At 45.5% G+C, this 20,261-nt stretch overlaps 1 protein-coding gene across 2 annotated transcripts in view; it reads left to right on the forward strand.

Annotated features, from left to right (window-relative positions):
- The window catches only part of NUP93 (nucleoporin 93), a 127,833-nt gene that overhangs the window by 68,519 nt on the left and 39,053 nt on the right, over positions 1-20,261 (forward strand). For both annotated transcript variants that reach the window (XM_084812092.1, XM_084812093.1), the window contains 2 exons: positions 2,677-2,805; positions 13,553-13,627. In XM_084812092.1, coding sequence (XP_084668218.1) covers positions 2,677-2,805; positions 13,553-13,627 — 204 coding nt within the window. The remainder of the gene's footprint in view (positions 1-2,676; positions 2,806-13,552; positions 13,628-20,261) is intronic.

The following is a 20,261-nucleotide window of genomic DNA, read 5'->3' on the forward strand; positions in this document are numbered from 1 at the left end:
CCGTTTAACAACGTAACAAGGGTGGGATTTTTTTTGCCATTTCTCGGTGCCAGAGACCTGTGAGCTTCTTCAAATAAACAGAGCTTGAATGAATCTCTCGCATATATTTTGATGCATTTTACAATTAGGCATTACAGAACATACTTTCATACAGGGGCAAATTTACAGGATTCACAACCAAACCCCCAAGTGATTAAGTATGTATTAATTAATGAGATGGGCAGAAAGGCTTGGATAACAAAACGTGATGTTAATTTATGATGAATATTTTGAAGTTGCAACGTGATGCCTATGTTTTACTTCAGTCTTAAATTTGGATTTAAGCAGAAAAATCATGTTCTTCACTACGACCATATTGAGTAGCCATATTGCTTTGAATGTGATTTAAGTAAAAGACAAGGTTTAGGAAGATCTTATTTTTCAGATAGTGCCATTTGGAAATCTTGGTGTGCTAGAACTGAACCTGGTTCTTCAAAAGTTTGCTTTTATCCATTCTCTACTTTTATACATATCTATCAGTTTTCTTTCTGGTCGTATCAGGCCTCTGGAAGTCATCCTTCCTCGACTGAGGTTTCCTTAAAATATTGATTGCATTGCTCGCTGGTGTTTGTTGCATGCTCCAAATTTCAGCACTACACATTTGTGCTAGTCTGTTTTTCTATAAATATCCTAATTTCTGAATAACCTAAATTCTCTCAGAAGAGACATCTTAGAATTCCATGAAGTGATTCCTTGATTTAGTGCAGAGGTGGGGAAACCTTTTTTGGCAACTGAGAGATGATTAGATCAGCTACCTGATACAGAAATAAGTAATAGCTTAAAAATTGGAGCAATGAAATCTCTTCCATTGTATTGCCATTAATCCCCTGCCCCCCAGTTTACTTGTTGATACATCAGATATCAGAATTCTGGTTTTATTATAAATAATAATACACTGTTCATTGCGACAACATTTGCTAAAAAGTTGTATCTCAGGAAAAGAATAAGCTGTAAACATTTTAGCAAGTCTTGTCACAAGGAAACCTGGAATATTTTTGTTATATGTGGATGACATGATCTTTCTGTTCCAGACTAGAACTGGTCTAAAACAGAGATTCAGAGTTGTATCCAATCTTAGTCATGCCGTGACTAACATTGGATAGACCACTGGAAGACCCATCAAAATGAATGGGGCTTAAGTTAGTTATGACTAACTTAAGGCCCATTTATTTCAATTACCTGGAAGTAACTCAGTGGGGCTTACTTTTGAGTTCATAGGTTTGCATTCCCAGTCTGGGACAGGAGGCAACTGTAGTTTGTTCAGTCGTGTCCGACTCTTCGTGACCCCATGGACCATAGCACGCCAGGCCTTCCTGTCCTGCGCTCTCTCCCAGAGCGTGCTCAAGGTCATATTCATTGCATCGGTGATGCTATCTAGCCATCTCATCCTCTGCCGTCCCCTTCTCCTTTTGCCTTCAGTCTTTCCCAGCATCAGGGTCTTTTCCAGAGACAAGTTCCAGGTTTATGGGGAAAATGGTAACTCCTTGACATTGGGACACTACATTGTTTTGAAATGAATAAGTAAGTGGATTCCTTCTTTGTCTGCTGGTGAACTTTAAAAAGTCCCAGAGAAGACTGGGTGTATTCCACATTGAGGCATTGTTACTGCACAGATACAGAACATGGTAGTCTTTCAATTCAGGCAGGGGCTATAGCTTGGTGGTGGAGCACCTGCTGTGCAGGTAGAAGGTCCCAGGTTCAATCCCAGGCATCACCAGTTAAAATGATCTGGTAGCAGCTCTGCCATGCTAGCAGGGGCTTCTGGGAGTTGAAGTCCAAAACATCTGGAGATCCACCTTCCCCCCGCCCCCTACAGAATGTGAAATTGTTGCAGTACCTAGTGTACTTGCATGCAGACTTCATTTTGGGAGATTGAGGAGGAGGCCCAGGACAACGAATCAGTAGTGGCAACAGAGGTACAGGGAAGTTGATGCTGAGGTGGGCCAGGAACATGGGTAGTGGCTTTGTGCTGTGTTCATCTACTTGACTGACAGTAATTATCCTGGAACTGAGATGCATAATAATGGAGGAGAGATTCTTAGAATTCAGGACTAGATGTGTCAGCTGGGAAGGCTAGATCAGGCGCTTGGGCCTCCATTTGCCTACACCTACCTCATAGGGGTTTGGTTTGGTTTTAGAAAGATATGTTTCTAGGCCCTGTGGTTCCCAAGACTGATGATGGCAAATGAAGCCAATGTATTCCTTGGTGCTAAAGAAATTGCTGACTCTTACCGTCCTCTTGTAACAATTCAGTGTTGTTTTTATTAAAATACATTTTTCTTATTCTTAATTAATAACTAAAAACATAGGAAGGGCCATGCTGAATCGGACCAAAGGCCCATCTTTCTCAGAGTTCCGTTCACACAGTGGCCAACCAGCTGCCTCTGGGAAGCCCACAAGTAGGGCCCGAGTGCAAATGCATCCTCTCACTCATGCTCCCCAGCAGCTGGCATGCAGAGTCATACAGCCTGCAGTACTGGAGGTAATATGTAGCCATCATGCCTAGCAGCCATTGATAGCCTTATCCTTCTTGAATTTTTCAACTGTAGTAGTTAGTGAATGCAAGTGATATTTCTCCTTGAACTCTGGGTGGGTCTGATGGCTTGGTGTTTTCTGCATTAATCTCGTTTGTCCTAGACCTTTGCTATGGCTGAGGAGTATCATCGGGAGTCAATGCTGGTTGAGTGGGAACAGGTGAAGCAAAGGATCCTTCATACACTGCTGGCTTCAGGAGAAGATGCGCTGGACTTTACTCAGGAAAATGAGGTATCTTTGGGCGACTGTAATGTATTTAGAAATATTGGATTGGATCCAGATTTAGTTATACTAAATGAGGTTTCGATGGGTCTACTCTAAGGATGCCTAAATTCAACCCTAAATCCAAATCCAACTAATTCTTTGGCTGCAGACATCTAGTAATTACTTAGTTAGGAAGTTATGATCAGGTTTGTGTATGTCTCCACAACAAAAAAAGTTCTGCCCCAGGCAATCCTAATTCTCTACCAAGAAAAGCTGAATTTTGCAACTGGTAAAATGTATGCCTATTTTTCTTATTTTGCTTAATTTATTCTACAGTTTTTGGTATTTATGTAATTTCCTGTGGCTTTGCTGGGCCTGGGAGAGGCAGAGACACTGAAGTCCTGTTCCCATTCACTGAAATTCTTATTCTGCCACCACGGTGACATCTGAGATCTCACCTGTCTGCCCATACGCGTCCAAGCATATTTCCATGGCCATAATGGCTAGAAATGTGCTTCTTAAAAAAATGAAAACAAAGTTTCTCAGGAGGCTGATCCCTTTGCTCAGTACCACATTCTGCAATTTCCCCCCTGGTGTTTCCACAAAATCACAGCATACATATCCTTGGCCATTCCTGTTTTTGTGTGTTTGGTCTTTGAATCCCCCTACCTCCTGATTTTTAATTTCTTCTTAAAAGTGTTCTTCCTTGGAGAAATGTATGGTAACCTGAAGTTCCTTTTCGAAATTGCTTGTGTTAATTGGCTAGTGTCCATATTGTGATTTGGAAATAATTGAAAGTTGTCAATGAGATGCTGGGATTTCCTTCCCTCCTCTTGTGCTAGTCATAGAAACCTTTTCTTTATGGACATGCTCTCCCTTTGGAAGATGTTTTGCTCACAACATACTGCTAAGGCCCAGCAGGCTACCAAGTTTTTTCAGTAACAGGCGTGCAGATGAAATGTGCTGGAAACTAGGAAAGATCACCTGCTGCTCTGCAGTAGCAGAGCTTTCTAGATTCAGCAGCTTATTCTGTTGGCTTTCGACTACTTCGGGAGTTTATGTGAACTGGAGGTTAAACTTCCTTTGGAACATCAAATACGGAGTTTCTTCTGAAGTGATAACTCAAAGCTTGTCATCTTTTGTACCCAACTGTTAAGTGGTACACTGTCCTCATCACAGGTGTCAAAGTCTCAAAGGAAGGGAAAAAATAGCATTGAGAAAATTTCCTCTAATGGGTTAAAAGATCGAATGTGATCTAGTGCTCTGCTCTCTTCTGCACAGCCTGCATAACTGTTAGAAACCCTTGATGTGTTTGTTTTGTTCCCAACCTCGAAGTCAAAAGCCCAGGAGGTTTGAAGTGCAGCTGCTGTGTTAAAAGCCAGTTGTTTAACTTTTCCATTGCAGGTTACATTTAAACTCTATTTCAGAAAAATTGTCTGTGTGTGAGGGGGACAGAGAGAGAGAGAGAGAGAGAGAGAGAGAGAGAGAGGCAGACGCTCATCCTTAGAAAATAATAGGGATTTAATTGATACCTCTGGATATGGAGAATCAGCTGAACGGCACAGATCCAAATGCAGCAGGAAGCAGGTCAGCCAGAGAGCCAATTTTTAAGCTTTGGGCTGGTGAAAAATACCAACACACATTGCTCACAGAAAGAAGACTAATTAGGAGACTATGCTTTATGGTTCAAAGAAGGCAGTGCATCGATTTCCTCTTCTTGGAGATTTGCGCTGTCCCCTAAACTAAAGGGCAAGGTATCCTGTAGAAGAAAGAGAGCGTGATTTATGTTAAGCTTAGCTGAGTATTCTGGTCAAGAGTCCAATTCAGATTAGGTCCACTCCCCCCCCCCCAACCTTCCATTGGCCTTTTTTTATTATAGACACACAGTTGCTGCTCAGTCTGCTTCTACAGCAGCCAAGAAGCATGGCTCCTCTGTCACAGGCCGGATCTCTCCAGGACTCTTTACCTTTCCATGCCTGTCTGGGAGTTCAAGCCATGAGGCTGAGCCAAAATGGCAAGCGTGCCAGCGGTGTTGCTGCCCCCCAGCCCCCTGCTGGCCTCACCCCTCCCAGAATGTTGCAACGGATCGCCAAGACATTTGGGGCATTGCCAAAATGTCTGCCAAGGTTTTTGCTTTGGAATGCTTGTATGAATAATGCATTTTTGAGTGCCTGCAGTTTGCAACAAGTGAGGATAAATGATAATCTACAAAGGAGGGACAGGGGCACAACTGCAGGGCAGCTTTCTGTGACGCTGAATTGCGTTTCTCTTTTTTCTTGCTTTGAAATCAGAAAATTGGGCCTGCAAACTATACACAAGGAAGCCAGGATGTGCTTCTAAGCTCTTGACAAATTTCTGCAGGGCTGAACAGATAAGAATAAACTGATTTTTGTAAGCATTTATTGGACCAAATAGCTAGCTGCAAAAGTTATGGGTTGTATAATTAAGAAGTATGAAACATCAGGAAATAAAAATTCAGAACAAAAACAAAGTAGATTTTGTCATGTATCCTAGCAGTGTTTTGTTCTGGTCTGGGCAATGCAAATTCAAATGGTGCAGTCCCTCTTATTCTGCATAATTTATTCTTCAGTCTTTGACTATTTTTTAGTGTTTTACCCATGGATTAATAAAAGACTAGACATTCTGCACCCGCAGTAACTGCTGCCCAAATTCCTTTCGAAAGCTTATAGCAATTCACCTGGGACACTGTTTGATGGGCTAATGATCCTGGATATCAATTTGGTGTTTCATCCAGTTTGTACTGCCCAGTCATGGCCTGGTGCCAAAATACATCAGAGTATTTGAACAGGGCCTCCAGGGTGGCTCTTAACTGAGCAGCTTCCAACTGTTGTTAATAGAGCTGAAGTTCCTCTGTAATTTGGGTTGCGCTCCACGTGGTTTCTGGTGTGATTTGGTCTGCAACTGCTAGTGTTGCAAACCATCTGGAAAGCGACTGGCTCAGACGGCTTTGCAAGTTCTGCCCCCACTCCCCCTGTTTCCAGGAAAGTCACTTTGCCTGTCTCCTTCTGGATCCTCATCCACACCATTCATTCATTCATTCTCATTCATGTCTCTCTCTCTCTCTCTCTGTGTATTATTTATTATGCATGTGCCTCCTTCTGTGGAGACAAAAGGAAAAACACCACACAAATTTGCAAGAGCAAAAGGCTCAAGACACAGCTTTTTAAATAAAGGAGGAACCACAACTTGCTTAAACTTTTAAAGCCCTGAATGGCTCGGGGTCAGGTTACCTGAAGGATTGATCTCCTTGGATATATACCTGTCTGGACCCTACAATCATCTTCAAAGCCGCTTCTCCAAGAGCACCCACCTAATGAGGTGAGGCAGGTGGCTATTAAGGAGAGGGCCTTTACAGTGGTGGCACCCCAGTTGTGGAATGCCCACCCCAGGGAGGCTCACCTAGCACCATGTTGTGTTCTTTTCAGTGGCAAGTGAAGACCATTTTCTTTTCTCAGGCTTTTTAGTCTGTCAGTTTTTAAAAACTATGCTACTGCTTTCTAGATCCTTGCACTGCTGTTGGCTTTACTAGTTTTATTCTGTGGCTGTTTAGGTTTGATGTAATGTTTGATTGTGTTCCTATATTTTATGGTTTTAATGTGTATTTTGTGAACTGCCCAGAGAGCTTTGACTGTCAGGTGGTATAGAAATATAGTAAATAAGCAAATTAGCATTGCAGGGAAGACGCCATAGGAAGGAGAAAGGCATTAAAATGGATAAGTGATGGGAGAACCAAAGGAACAATAGAAACCACTGGGGTAGGATCCAGTGAGTGGGCTTGGAAGGACGAGAGAGACCGCATGAGCTGAAATGGGAGATAAAGAAGAAAAGTTGGCTGCAGTGCTTGATAGAGAAGAAGTAGAAAGGGAGAAACAGAATAGGAAAAAGATGGTGATAAAGTAGTAAAGTGCATATAGGGTGAAGGTTATTAGTGAAAAGCACTTTGGAGTCTGGAAAAGAAAACAAGGATGAAGAAGGATGAAATGGGAAACCTAGTGCAGAAAAACAACAACAGGGATTAGAGTTCACCAGTCATCTCCGTGAGCTTTCCCAGAGATCAGCCATGTCGGCATGGGACAACTAAAGGGAGTGGCAGAGTTAGGGACCCATGCAAGGAGAATCCATTGGCATGGCGTCTTGGTTCCATTTCCTTTTTCCTATCTCGCAACCTTGCCATTCTTCAATTAATAACTAAGAAACTTAGTTATTGATAGTAATCTAATATATGGCTTCAATTAATTCAATTCAGTTTAATTTTGGTACATGTATATTTTTTAAAAATTCTGATCTTTTTCATCTTCCTTGTTCATTGGACCCAGGGATGTCGGAGAAATCTTCAATGGATTCAAGTGAATTCAGATTTCTGTGAATCTGATTTGCGGATCCTGCAACAGACTGGCTTTTTCTGAGTCACGTCGATTCCGTGGACTTGCAGACCACTTCTTTACTTTTGGGAGGATTTGCACAAGTGCACATCAGCTCAAATATGCATTTGCAAACAAGAATGAAGTTCTTGTACTTCCCTAAAAAATAATAAAAAAATGTCAGTAAGCAGACAACAGAATGAAAGATGCCTGACAATCCACAAAACACAGACAGAATGGGTTTAACACAATCCATACATCCCTAATCGGACCACAACCTTTTTTGAGGGAAGGTGTGGGATGAAACTGTGATATAACATTAGCTTCAAATAAGAATTGCAGGGATAATATAGTATGTTCTTTCACTGTTTCCTTTTCCTTTTTTCGAAACAAAAGAGGGTAGAAAACAATCAAGGGTGTAGCTGTACCGTATCTAGTGCCCGTGAAGGAAAATAGGAGCGGTTGCTACAGCTTCAGATTGTAGTAACCCTTTCCTGCTCGTCAACTAGCTGCACTGGAATACAGTCTGTCTAAGGCACAATGGTTTTTGTTAATGTGAAGATAACTTCAATTGACCACCTTTCATCTGAATGCTCTTTTCTGTGTTGCGAGTGGCTATTTACCATCCATGGGCAAATTTGTTTTCAGCAACGTCCTCTCACATGATGCCACCTATTATGAGGGCACGTTTACATGAAATAACCACCATATGAAACTGATGTCCTAATCACACCTTTTGGTGATGTTGTTGTTGCTGATGATGTTGCTGTTGTTGCTATCATCATTTATATACCGTCTTCTCTGTTAAAAAGCAGTCAAGGTGGTATACTACAATTTGTTCTGGTTGGACTGGGGCTGGGGAGACCCGGGTTCAAGTCTCCGCTTGGCCATGGAGCTCACTGGGTGACTTTGGGCCAGTCACTGACTCTTAGCCTAACCTCCCTCACAGGGCTGTTGTGAGGATAAAATGTAGAGAAGGAGGATCATATACACTGCCTTGGGTTCCTTCGCTGTAAGGCGGAATATCAGTGTAACCAATGAATAACATTGAAAACCATAAAGACATTAAAACATTAAAGCTATGTATTTTAAAAGGCTGAATTGAAAAGCTGTGTCTTCACACCCTTTCTGAAGGCCAAGGGAATGGGAGCTAATCGTAATTTTTAAGGAAGTTCATTCCGTAATTTGGGGGCAACACAGGAGAAATCCCTTTCATGGCCGACAAATGGGCCTCTGCAAGGAAGGGCACCCTCAAAAGATCCTGCAGACCTTAATACCCTGGCAGGTTCATAGCAAGACAGGCAGTCTCTTAGGTAGCCAAGTCATAAGCCATTTAGGACTTTATCGTGTCCCAAACTGTGAGATCTGGAACTGAAGGCGCTGCATGCCAAAGTGTTCTTTCCCTGCCTGTGTGGCTCCCGAGCAACGGTGACCCAGGAACATACCATAGCATGTCACATCGGAGGTCTGTCTCTCTTAGTACCTTTTCTGACAGCTTGCCAGCGTTAGATGCTTAAGGGGAAGGCTTCGGAAACCCTGAGTGGGGAATGAAATTTCCTGCTGACAGATGCATTGAGGGCTGAAATTGATGCCAGAGAAGTCAGAGTTCTTCAGTCAAAACACACTGCTCTGCTGAGCAGTTCAGTGGTCCCAGCGCTGACAAACAGGAGAATTAAACCAGGAGAGCCACGTTGACAGGAATTTCTCTTGGCAACGTAGCAAGAAGACACCTTTGTCCAGCTCAGAAGGACTTTGCTGAGAGGGAGGCATCTGTCCCTTCGGGTGTGGTGCTATTGATTGCGCCCTTGATGATCGTAAGCCCCCAAACTCGGAGGCTTATGAACATCTTCTGCAGAGTGAGAGGAGCGGGGGAGGCGATCTTCTCCTCCCTGTCCTTCCAACCTGCATTTTTTGCTAGATGGGCTTTTTTGCCCGTCTAGCTGGGGCGCTTTGGAGGGGGAGTGAAGGAGGCTGGAGCGGCCTTAGAATAGCTTGTATCCTGGCCTCTCCGGTCTCCTCCCCTCCACACACACCAAAATACCCCCTTTCCCCTCTCTCCGAGGTCGTTTCTATGACCTTGGAGAGCAGCCAACGTGGTTGTTTCCATGCTGGCTGCAACGGGGGGGGGAGGGGGTCAGAACTCTAGCTTCCCCTTCCGAGGTCAGAGCGCTGTCTCCAACCTCACAGGGGGGACTCCAAACAATCCTATGGCCCCCTCAGATGCAACGGCCACCTCGGATGCTCCCTTAATCCATTTATTTTCCAGCATCTATAAAGATGGCAAAACCTAAATCTAGCTCTAAACTTATCCATTGTCATGTCATATCCCTTTGTGTATGTAAAACTATTTTAAAGAAATAAGTACTGGCAGTGTGGAGTTTGAAAGCCTCTGGTTAGAGCATCTTTCCCTAACCTTGTACCCTCCGGATGTGTTGGACCAAACGCCTATAATCCCTCATCCAGATGTGTTGGATGACAACTTCCACGATTATGGGAGTTGTCGTCCAATACATTTGGCGGACACCAGATTGAGGAAAGCTGTGTTAGAGGCAAGGGAAAAAAATATTTTTTTTCTCCCTGTAGTGATGATATCGAATGCTTTTTCTTGACGATAATATTGTCAAGATTTTTCAAGGGCACTTTTCACATTTGAATGCCGTCATTTCTGTTATAAAATCATTGTTAATCACGCTCTCAACCCACTTTGCCATTTGGTGCTCAGGGCACTGCAATAAAACACCATTGTTAAAATCCACTTAAAATCAGTTTTTTAAAAAGGGAGGAGAAGGGAAAAGGTTCATTATAAGGGGGAATCAGAAGCAGTTCCTCTAAAACAGATGTGGGGAACCTGCAGCCCTCCAAATGGTGTTGGACTATAACCATCATGCCTGACCATTGGCCATTCTGGCTAGGACTGATGGTTGATGGAAGGACAGAGACTGATAGACAGAGGATGTGTAATTGTGGGGAGGTTTGCTAGAGCGAAAGCCATTTTACCCAGCAATTTAATACTGTAGGGTAGGATCCCAAACAGTGTGATCTTGACTGGGTTTGCACAGCATGCTAACCCACAACTCAGTGGTTGAGTTGAGTGTAGGTTGTTGTTGAACCATGAGTTGTTTGCTGAACCGTGGGTTAGCATGTTGTCTGAACCCAGGACTTCTGCAGGGTGGCTTGTTAAGCCATGTAGTGTGGTTTATTTTTCTTGAACCAGCCACCTTGAGAACCCATAGTTTGTTGTTGGGTTGTTCAGGGTGGTTAACAAGCCACACTACAGAAAATGCCCTTGGTTCAGACAACACACTGACTGGGTTCACACGATCACCACAGCCCACTGTGGCTTATTTAAGCCATGGTGGTTTGCAGCATTTGCCAACGGCCATTTTGAATATTCAACCCCCTCCAGGGGGGTGGGGGTGTTTGTTATGGTTTGCCATGTTGTTTGACAAACAACCTTCAAATAACCCTACAACACACCATGGGTTTGGACAACACAACAAAGCATGGCAACCCCTTGCTGGGGATCAATATCCAAAATAGCCGCCAGTATGCGCCACGACCAACCGTGGCTTAAATTTATTTTTATTATTTATTTATTATTAAATTTATTAATCGCCCATCTGGCTGGTCACCCAGCCACTCTGGGCGATGTACAGCATACAATAAAACAGTTTAAAACAATAAAATTCTACAATAAAAACATTTTCTAAAATACCCTAACCCACCCCAAATGCCTGCCTGAACAACCACGTTTTTAATGCACGACGGTAGCTCATTAAAGAAGGGGCATGACGGAGTTCCCTAGGGAGGGAGTTCCACAGAGTGGGGGCCACCACAGAAAAGGCCCTCTCCCTCGTCCCCACCAGTCTAGCTGTCCTGGCTGATGGGACAGAGAGAAGGCCATCCGAGGCTGATCTTGTTAAGCGGCCTGTCTGGTGCTGCTGGAGGCGCTCCTTAAGATAGGCTGGGCCGGAACCATATAGGGTTTTAAAGGTCAAAACCAACACCTTGAATTTGGCCCGGAAAACAACTGGTAACCAGTGCAACTCCTTCAGCACTGGAGTGATGTGATCTCGCCGGCGGCTGCCTTTAATCAGGCGAGCCACCGCGTTCTGTACCAGCTGCAGCTTTCGAGCCGTCTTCAGGGGTAACCCCACGTAGAGCACATTACAGTAGTCTAAACGAGAGGAGACCAGGGCATGTACTACCGATGGGAGCAGATGGTCGGGAAGGAAGGGGCGCAGCCGCCGTATCAGATGGAGTTGATACAGCACTGTCCGGCTCACAGCTGACACCTGAGCCTCCATGGACAGCTGGGAGTCCAAAATGACCCCCAGGCTGCGGACCTGGTCTTTCAAGGGTAGCCGTACCCCATTCAGCACCAGGTCAGCATCCCCTAGCTTCCTCTTGTCTCCCACCAAAAGTACCTCGGTCTTGTCAGGGTTCAGCTTCAGCTTATTCCTCCCCATCCAGCCACTCACCGTCTCCAGACATTTGGACAGGGATTCTACGGCCAACCTTGGTGAAGATTTGAATGAGAGGTAGAGCTGCATGTCATCTGCATATTGATGACACTGCACCCCAAACCTCCTGATGATAGCCCCCAGCAGCTTCACATAGATGTTAAACAGCATTGGGGAGAGGATGGAACCCTGTGGCACCCCACAAGTAAGTGGCCACGGGTCCGAAACCTCCTCTCCCAGTGCTACCCTCTGATCCCTGCCAGAGAGGAAGGACCGGAACCACCGCAATACGATGTCTCCAATGCCCAACCCCTCCAGGCGGTCCAGGAGGATAGCGTGGTCAACGGTATCAAAAGCCGCTGAGAGGTCGAGGAGAACAAGGAAGGAGCATTCACCCCTATCCAGAGCCCTCCTCATATCATCTACCAAGGTGACCAAGGCCGTTTCTGTCCCATGCCTGAAGCCTGACTGAAATGGGTCTAGATAATCAGTTTCTTCCAAGTGTGTCTTCAACTCCACCGCCACCACCCACTCAATCACCTTGCCCAATAATGGCAGATTTGAGACTGGGCGAAAGCTGTTCAGAACTTGAGGATCCAAGGAGGGCTTCTTTAAGAGCGGTCTTATCACTGCCTCCTTGAGGGCTGATGGCATCGCTCCCTCCTCAAGGGAGGCGTTAACCACCGCCCTGATCCCCTCACCCAGTCTCTCTCTGCAGCCCATAATGAGCCAAGATGGGCAAGGATCAAGTAAGCAGGTGGTCAGCCTTACAGATGAAAGCACCTTGTCCACTTCATCAGGAGGAAGAAGCTGGAACCGATCCCACAAAACCGGTTTGCCACAGGCCGCCTCTTGCTCACTAACTGTATCCACAGCGTGCAGAGTAACATACCTAATCTGGTCAATTTTATTTGCAAAGTGCCTTGCCAAGGCCTCACAGGAGGCCTTAGAATGCTCCAGTGGTTCCGGAGCCACAGGACCGACCAGGCTCCGGACCACTTGGAACAGCCTCCTGGGACAGCACTCTGCAGATGCGATGGAGGCAGCATAATATTCCTTTTTTGCTGCCTTCACTGCCACGTGATAGGCTGAAGATACAGCTCTAGCCCGTGTCTGATCGTCTTTGGAGCGAGACTTCCGCCACCGGCGCTCTAGCTGTCTCACCTCCTGTTTCAGAGCTCATAACCTCAGATTGAACCATGGTGCAGTCCGAGCCCTGTTCAGGGGGAGAGGGCGTTTCGGAGCCACCCAATCTAATGCCCCAGTGATTGCGGCATTCCAGCCACCCACCAGGGTCTCGACCGAGTGGCTGTTGGCATGCCCCAGAGAATCCCCAAGCGTGTTCAGGAATCCATTTGGATCCATAAGACGCCTGGGGCGGACCATTTTAATGGGTCCTCCACCCCTGCGGAGGGGTTGTGGAACCGAGAAGTCCAATGTCACCAGATAGTGATCTGACCATGACAAGGGGGTGGTGGATATACCCCCGACTTCCAGATCACTCCCCGCTTCTCCAGAAACAAACACAAGGTCTAGTGCATGACTGGCTACATGGGTGGGCCCAGTTAGAATATGGTGCAGCTCCCAGGAGGCCATGGTCTCCATGAAGTCCCAAGGTGCTCCTGTGAGGATGGCCTCCGAATGTACGTTGAAGTCCCCCAACACCAATAAGTTAGGGGACTGTACAATAAGCTATGGTGGACTGTAGCGATCCTGTGAACCATCCCACTAACCCATGGTTCAACAAACAACCCATGGTTCAACAACAAACCACACTCAACCACTGAGTGTGCGTTAGCGTTCTGTGTGAACAACCCCAAAGTGTTGATATTGCTCTTGTTACAGGAGGCGACAAAAGAGGCCAGGTATCATAATGATACTAAATGAGTTTGGGGCAGTCTGTCCAACATTTTCATCTTCTTCCCACAGCCAAGTTACATCAGCGAGTTGCCGCCACCAGGTCGCAGTTCTTTGGACAACATTGAGATGGCGTACGCCCGACAGGTGAGAAAACTGGAAATCCCCATATCTCAGCATTGTCATCTGAAACTCCCAGCTAGGCCCAACGGTGGTTTCAGATATGACTATTTACCAACCAGGAGCTTTCAAATCTGTGTCAGTATCAGGGTGTTTTTTCTGTTCTTAATTGGTTAGATATGTGTCAGTCTTAGAAGCCAGATCTTCAAAGCCTGATCCTGCAGAGTGATACCGACCTGAAACAGGCATACATCCAGCTGTTTTAAAGTGGAATTTGCCACCAGAACCTAAGGCATTGGTGGATCAGAGCAAGAGAATCATGAAACATGTGGCTGATTGCCCCAGAACACACTAGTTTGCCAGAAGCGACAGCTGCTACAAATGGGCACTATAGATGGAAGGGGTTGAACAGCAGCACAGGCGGGGCTTTAAGGCAAGGGATTGTCTTGTGTGGTGGCACATGGGTGCATCACAATAAGCACTCATCCCCACAGCCCTTTCAGCACAGTGGAATGCTCATTGACTTGATCTGTATTGCACTGACATGGTTCTGTCATGCCTTCGTTACACATTGCTACATACTGTGGCAGGGAGCTGTGGTGTGGGCGTGCAGTTTTATTTTATTTTTTATGTGTACATTTACCAGTCACCTTTCGGCCCAATAGGGCCCCTGAGGTGAGTTACAGTTAAAACTTAAAACAATTTAGGGCACAATCCCATGCATGTTTAGACAGAAAAAGAACTCCTACAACTGGCTGGGGAATGTTGGGAGTAGTTGGGCTTTTATTCTGCCGAAACATGCATGAGATTGGACTCTTTAAGTTTTAATTTTGAAAACTTAAAAAAAATTATTTGAAAACATTAAAAAATCGAGAACTTAAAAAAAAAAACGTGTTGAAAACTTTTTTTAAAACCCTGTATGAAAATTTAAAAAAAAACATATTTGAAAACATTTGTCAAGGGCTCCTTGGAGGCCTCTCTCAGTCTAATCCAGTAGCCAAGTCCAGACACAGACAAATGGATTATTTTCAAAGCTTTATTCCTCTTTTACAACTTAACAACTCTACTGTTAGCAACTAGATATGAGCAGCAGAGTACCTATGCCCTAAGTTGGAACAGTTGGTCCCCGTTTGAAAGGGAATTACTGGCAGACCCCTGAACTTAAGGACTAGGGAGAGTCCCTCCCCTTTTCCCTTGGATCCTCTGGGCACAGCCGTTGTTTGTGCGCCAACCAGGCACTACGCCTCCTTTCTGTGCCCTCCATTTGGCGCCGCTCTGCGTCGGCGTCGCGCGTCCATCAAGTCTGCTTCCCACGCTCTGTCACTCCCAGGACTGCTATCTAAGCTAGGAATGCTGGTGGGAGGAATCTCCGTCAGCTGTGGGCTCTGGGAAAGAGGAGCGCGCTCCTCTCCCAGGAGTGACTCCTCTTCCTCAGAATCAGAACTACTCTGGGATTCTATGGGCTCAGTGTCCACCCTGACAACATTTAAATAATTATTTGAAAACTTAAAAAAAAAATGAAAACTTTTGAAAACCCGAATGGAAAACTTAAAAAAAAATGATTGGAAAACTTAAAAAATAACTATTTAAACATGGAACACAGGAAGCTGCCTTATACCAGGTAAGGCTATTTCACCTTCTAACCCAGTATTGTCTATTTTGACTGGTGGCAACTCTCCAGGGCCTCCAGCAAATGATCTTCCCCATCAAGTGCTACCCGACCCTTTTAACTGTAGATTGTACCTGTCCCCTTCTAGATAGAAACAGACACTCCACCTCTCAGCCGAGGTCCCTCCCATACAAGATGTGTCATCCCACCCCACCCCCGTTCCACCACAGTTAAAGGGTTGTGCGAGCTGGCCCTAAGTGTGAAGGGCGAACATTTTTATCAGGTTTCTGAAATGGATTGGATCTTGTGTGCCTTCAAATGACTAGCGCAGCTTTCCCCCAACCTGGTCCCCTGAAGATGTGTTGGCCTGCAAGTCCCATCATTCCCAGCCAGCATTGGTTGGCTATACCCAAGGTCCTGAATGTTTACATCGAGCCCTGTACATCCCATGAGCTGCTGGCACCACTTAGGTTTGCCATCTGTGGACCTGAAGATAGGTGGTGCATAATAAGGCTATCACATAAGCAGTAAGCATCCAGTAAGCATCATCACTGCAGCAGGAAAAAAAGGAAACAGCTGCTGCTTTTCCTACCCCATTCCTCTACCAGATTTTTTCTCCACCATCCTTCATGGGAGAAAAGCTGTGGTGTAGGCAGCTGGGAGAAGAGAGTGGGAGCTGCAGACTATCTTGCTGCTTTGGAATTTGTTTGGTGGCTAGCAAATTTCGCTCCAGCTCAAATCTCTTCCTTCCTGACTCTTACTACAAGATTTCATTTCCAAGCCAGACTTGGTCATCTGTGCCGCCTTTTGATGAAATATTGAATTGTTTGAAACGGAACTCTATTTTGTAGCCCTTCCATATGAAAAGCCACCTTTGCTGAGTTTGCTTTAGGGTGAGAGTAACTACTTTTTTCTTGCCATTTTTTATAAGTGTATCTGTTGATTTAAAATACCTGGTTTGATCTTCTCTGTCACCACTTTGGAGTGGCAGAATGCTAGTATTGATTTTATGCTTGCTTTTATGCATTTTATGGTTGTGTGTGGAATTAATTTGGGGGAAAATCAGATGGGAGTTTAAAAATGTTTTCTTGGCAATTCATTCCTTTAAAAAGGACAGGTATTGTTAAGACCAAAAATTCTAGAAGCAAAATCCAAGGCCCATAGTAGTGCGTAGGTCTGTCTGAGTAGCAGTTTGAAACCACTATTTTGATTGGTTGTTTGAAGAGTATTGCTTATTGCAGGGGTAGGCAATGCCCCTGGATACCTTTCTTGGCACCCACCAAGGTGCTCTATCCCTTCCATTAAAAAAAAAAAATTATACATTGATATAGGTTTCTGTTGGTGCTGAAAACTGTGAGTTCAAAGGAACTGACCTCTGCCTTGTACTCAGTCTTTTGGGCAGCTTGCTTGTCCTTTGCCATGCCTCCCATGGCAGCCATTTTGTGGTGGTGCTCAGGATAGTTTCTCAAATTGCCAGGTGTTTCCACAGCCCAGAATGGTTGCCTACCCTGATCTTTGGTACCAGTTCTTCTTCGTGATCTTTGTGCATCACACATATGGCTCTGCGCCTGCGCAGAGCCTCAGTTTGGGAAATGTCTATAGCTGAGGTGTTTTACGCGGGAATCCTTCCCCCCACCGTCTACTGCACATGTCCCCGCAGGTTCCTGCCTATTCCTTCAGTTCTCTTTCAACCGCCATTGCGGCAGCCTTGTTAGTGAAGCTTCTCATTGATCAGCTTATCTGTCTGTTATATAGGCGTTTTAGTCTATCTTTTCTTTAACTATTGTATTTCTATCTTTCTCCTTCTGTCATTTGTTTCATTTCTGTTAATTTTTGCGATCTTGCGATTGCCCATAAGGGCATATGTTCTCAGGGCTGCCTTCAGGAAGTGTGTGCAGTGTGGGAGCAAGTTACCACCTTCGGACGGCCACTCCCTCTGCCTCTTTTGCCTGGGTGAAGGGCATGTAGCAGAGTCCTGCCCACACTGTCAAGCCTCCTATAAACAAGCCTGGCATAACTGTTCTGACAGGCTAAAGGCTGTACTTTGCCGTAAGGCACTCAAAGCGGTTGAGGATCATAAGACCTCGATGCCTCAGCCACGGCCAATTGTGCCGTCTTCTACCTTATCGCCTGTCCTCAGTGTCCCACTCTGGGCGTTTCAAGCAAACAGAACTTACCTCCTGCACCGGGTCAGTCCTTGGCACTGACAGTAGCAAAAAAGCTGACTAAGGAGGCTAGAATGTCTGGGTTAATGACTACCAACCCAAGAAGAAAAAGAAAAGATCTTCTAAACAACCTTTGGGGGAGAGGCAGGACCGACCGTTTGTATCAGATCCCACCATTGAGGAGTCATCAACCCCACCCCGTAGTTAGCATCAGTCTCCAGAATGGGTCCCTGCTCCTTGGGACTGACCAGCTTCACTACTGACAGTGATACTGCCTATTCCACCAATGCTATCATCTCCCGTTGCCCAGCTGACAATGGTGCCGGACTCCAACACTCGTCAGGTTGCCTCAGCTTCGGAAGGCGAAATAAAAGATCTCTCACCAGCACCTCCTTCTAGACATTATGGTTCACCGTGGATAGCACCGCGGGACTGATGACATGGGTCACCAGACTTGATAATCTCAGCATCATCAATTTGAGGATACCCGCCTTCTTACTATCACACCCGACATTGATCTCACTCTCCACCTGGTTGGTACCAACACTCAGGTTGGGGCTTTCCCTGTGGTTTGGTGCATTATTGGGATGTGGAGCGCTTTGACTCTTTCCAGGGCCGACATTGCTGCTAGTGGGGATACCCAGACGACGAGTGTTATTATCGGTGATCCTCAGCCATGGTATCAAGACCATCTGATACCAAAGGCACTTTCCTAGCTCCTCTGCCAATTCCTCAGAGTCAGGCTATACTTACAGGCTGTGCATGCTTACCAGGGAAGGACATTATTACCACCGACCCCTGACTGTGGTACCGAGGCCGTGCGAGGCCAACAACACCTTTCTGGCTCCACCTCCAATACTCATTTATTATTATTATTATTATTATTATTATTATTATTATTATTATTATTATTATATTTATACCCCACCTTTTCCCAGTACTGGGACACAAGGCAGCTTACAAACATTAAAACATATACAATTAAAACATATGAAAATATACAAAAGTTAAAATATAATAAAACAATAGAATTAAAATTATATTAAAAACATTAAAACAGAATTTGAAAACAGCATTTTAGTAGCTTACCCCCAGGTTCCAACTATTTCCCAAAGGCCTGCTGGAATAAGAATGTTTTAGCCTGCCTCCAGCCGTGAGGCAGCCACTGAGAAGGCCCTCTCCCAGGTTCCCACCAAACGTGCCTGTGACAGTTGTGGGACTGAGAGAAGGGCCTCCCCAGAGGATCTCAGGACATGGGCAGGTTCATAAGGGCGGATATGGTCTTTCAGATAACCTGGACCGGAGCCATATAGGGCTTTATAGATCATAGCCAGCACTTTGAATTGTGCCCGGAAACAGACTGGAAGCCAGTGCAGCTGTTTTAACAAGGGAGTTGTATGCTCCCTATAACCAGCCCCAGTCAGCAGTCTGGCAGCAGGTCTTTGAACCAACTGCAGTTTCCAAACACTCTTCGTAGGCAGCCCCACGTAGAGCGTGTTGCAGCAATCATAGAATAGTAGTAGGGTTGGAAGGGGCCTACAAGGCCATCGAGTCCAACCCCCTGCTCAATGCAGGAATCCAAGTCAGAGCATCCCTGACAAATGGCTGTCCAGCCTCGTCTTAAAGGCCTCCAGTGTGGGAGAGCCCACCACCTCCCCAGGTAATTGGTTCCATTGCTGTATTGCTCTGACACTCAGGAAGTTTTTCCTGATGTTCAGCCGGAATCTGGCTTCCTGTAACTTGAGCCCATTATTCCGTGTCCTGCACTCTGGGATGATCAAGAAGAGATCCTGGCCTTCTTCTCTGTGACAACCTTTCAAGTACTTGAAGAGTGCTATCATATCTCCCCTCAGTCTTCTCTTCTCAAGGCTAAACATGCCCAGTTCTTTCAGTCTCTCTTCATAGGGCTTTGTTTCCAGTCCCCTGATCATCTTTGTTGCCCTCCTTTGAACCCTCTCCAGCTTGTCTGCATCCTTCTTAAAGTGTGGTGCCCAGAACTGGACACAGTACTCCAGATGAGGCCTAACCAGTGCTGAGTAGAGGGGAACTAGTACTTCCCGGGATTTGGAAGCGATGCTTCTATTAATGCAGCCCAAAATAGCATTTGCCTTTTTTGCAGCCACATCACATTGTTGGCTCATATTCAGCTTGTGATCGACGACAATTCCAAGATCCTTCTCGCTCGTAGTGTGGTTGAGCCACGTATCCCCCATCTTGTAACTGTGCATTTGGTTTCTTTTTCCTAGGTGCAGAACTTGGCATTTGTCCCTATTAAATGCCATTCTGTTGTTTTCTGCCCAGCGCTCCAGCCTATCAAGATCACTTTGAATTTTGTTTCTGTCTTCCAAAGTATTAGCTATCCCACCCAATTTTGTGTCATCTGCAAATTTGATCAGCATTCCCTGCACCTCCTCCTCCAAGTCATTAATAAAAATGTTGAAGAGCACTGGGCCCAGGACTGAGCCCTGCGGTACCCCACTCGTTACCTCTCCCCAGTTGGAGAAGGTCCCATTGATAAGCACTCTTTGAGTCCGATTCTGTAGCCAACTGTGGATCCACCGGATCGTTGTTTCATCTAGCCCACTTCGAGCTAGTTTGCTCATCAGGATATCATGGGGCACTTTGTCGAAAGCTTTGCTGAAGTCGAGGTATATGATGTCTACAGCATTCCCACGGTCCACAAGGGAGGTGACTTGATCAAAAAATGAGATCAGATTTGTCTGGCAGGACTTGTTTTTGACAAATCCATGTTGGCTTCGAGTAATCACGGCATTGTTGTCAAGGTGCTTCCAGATGGATTGCTTTATGATCTGCTCCAGAATTTTCCCAGGGATTGATGTCAGACTGACTGGTCTGTAGTTCCCAGGTTCCTCCTTTTTACCCTTTT

Source organism: Heloderma suspectum, chromosome 8 (genome assembly GCF_057233095.1).
Source record: "Heloderma suspectum isolate Gila_16-S chromosome 8, 16-S_ref, whole genome shotgun sequence".
In the NCBI taxonomy this organism is placed as follows: domain Eukaryota; kingdom Metazoa; phylum Chordata; class Lepidosauria; order Squamata; family Helodermatidae; genus Heloderma; species Heloderma suspectum.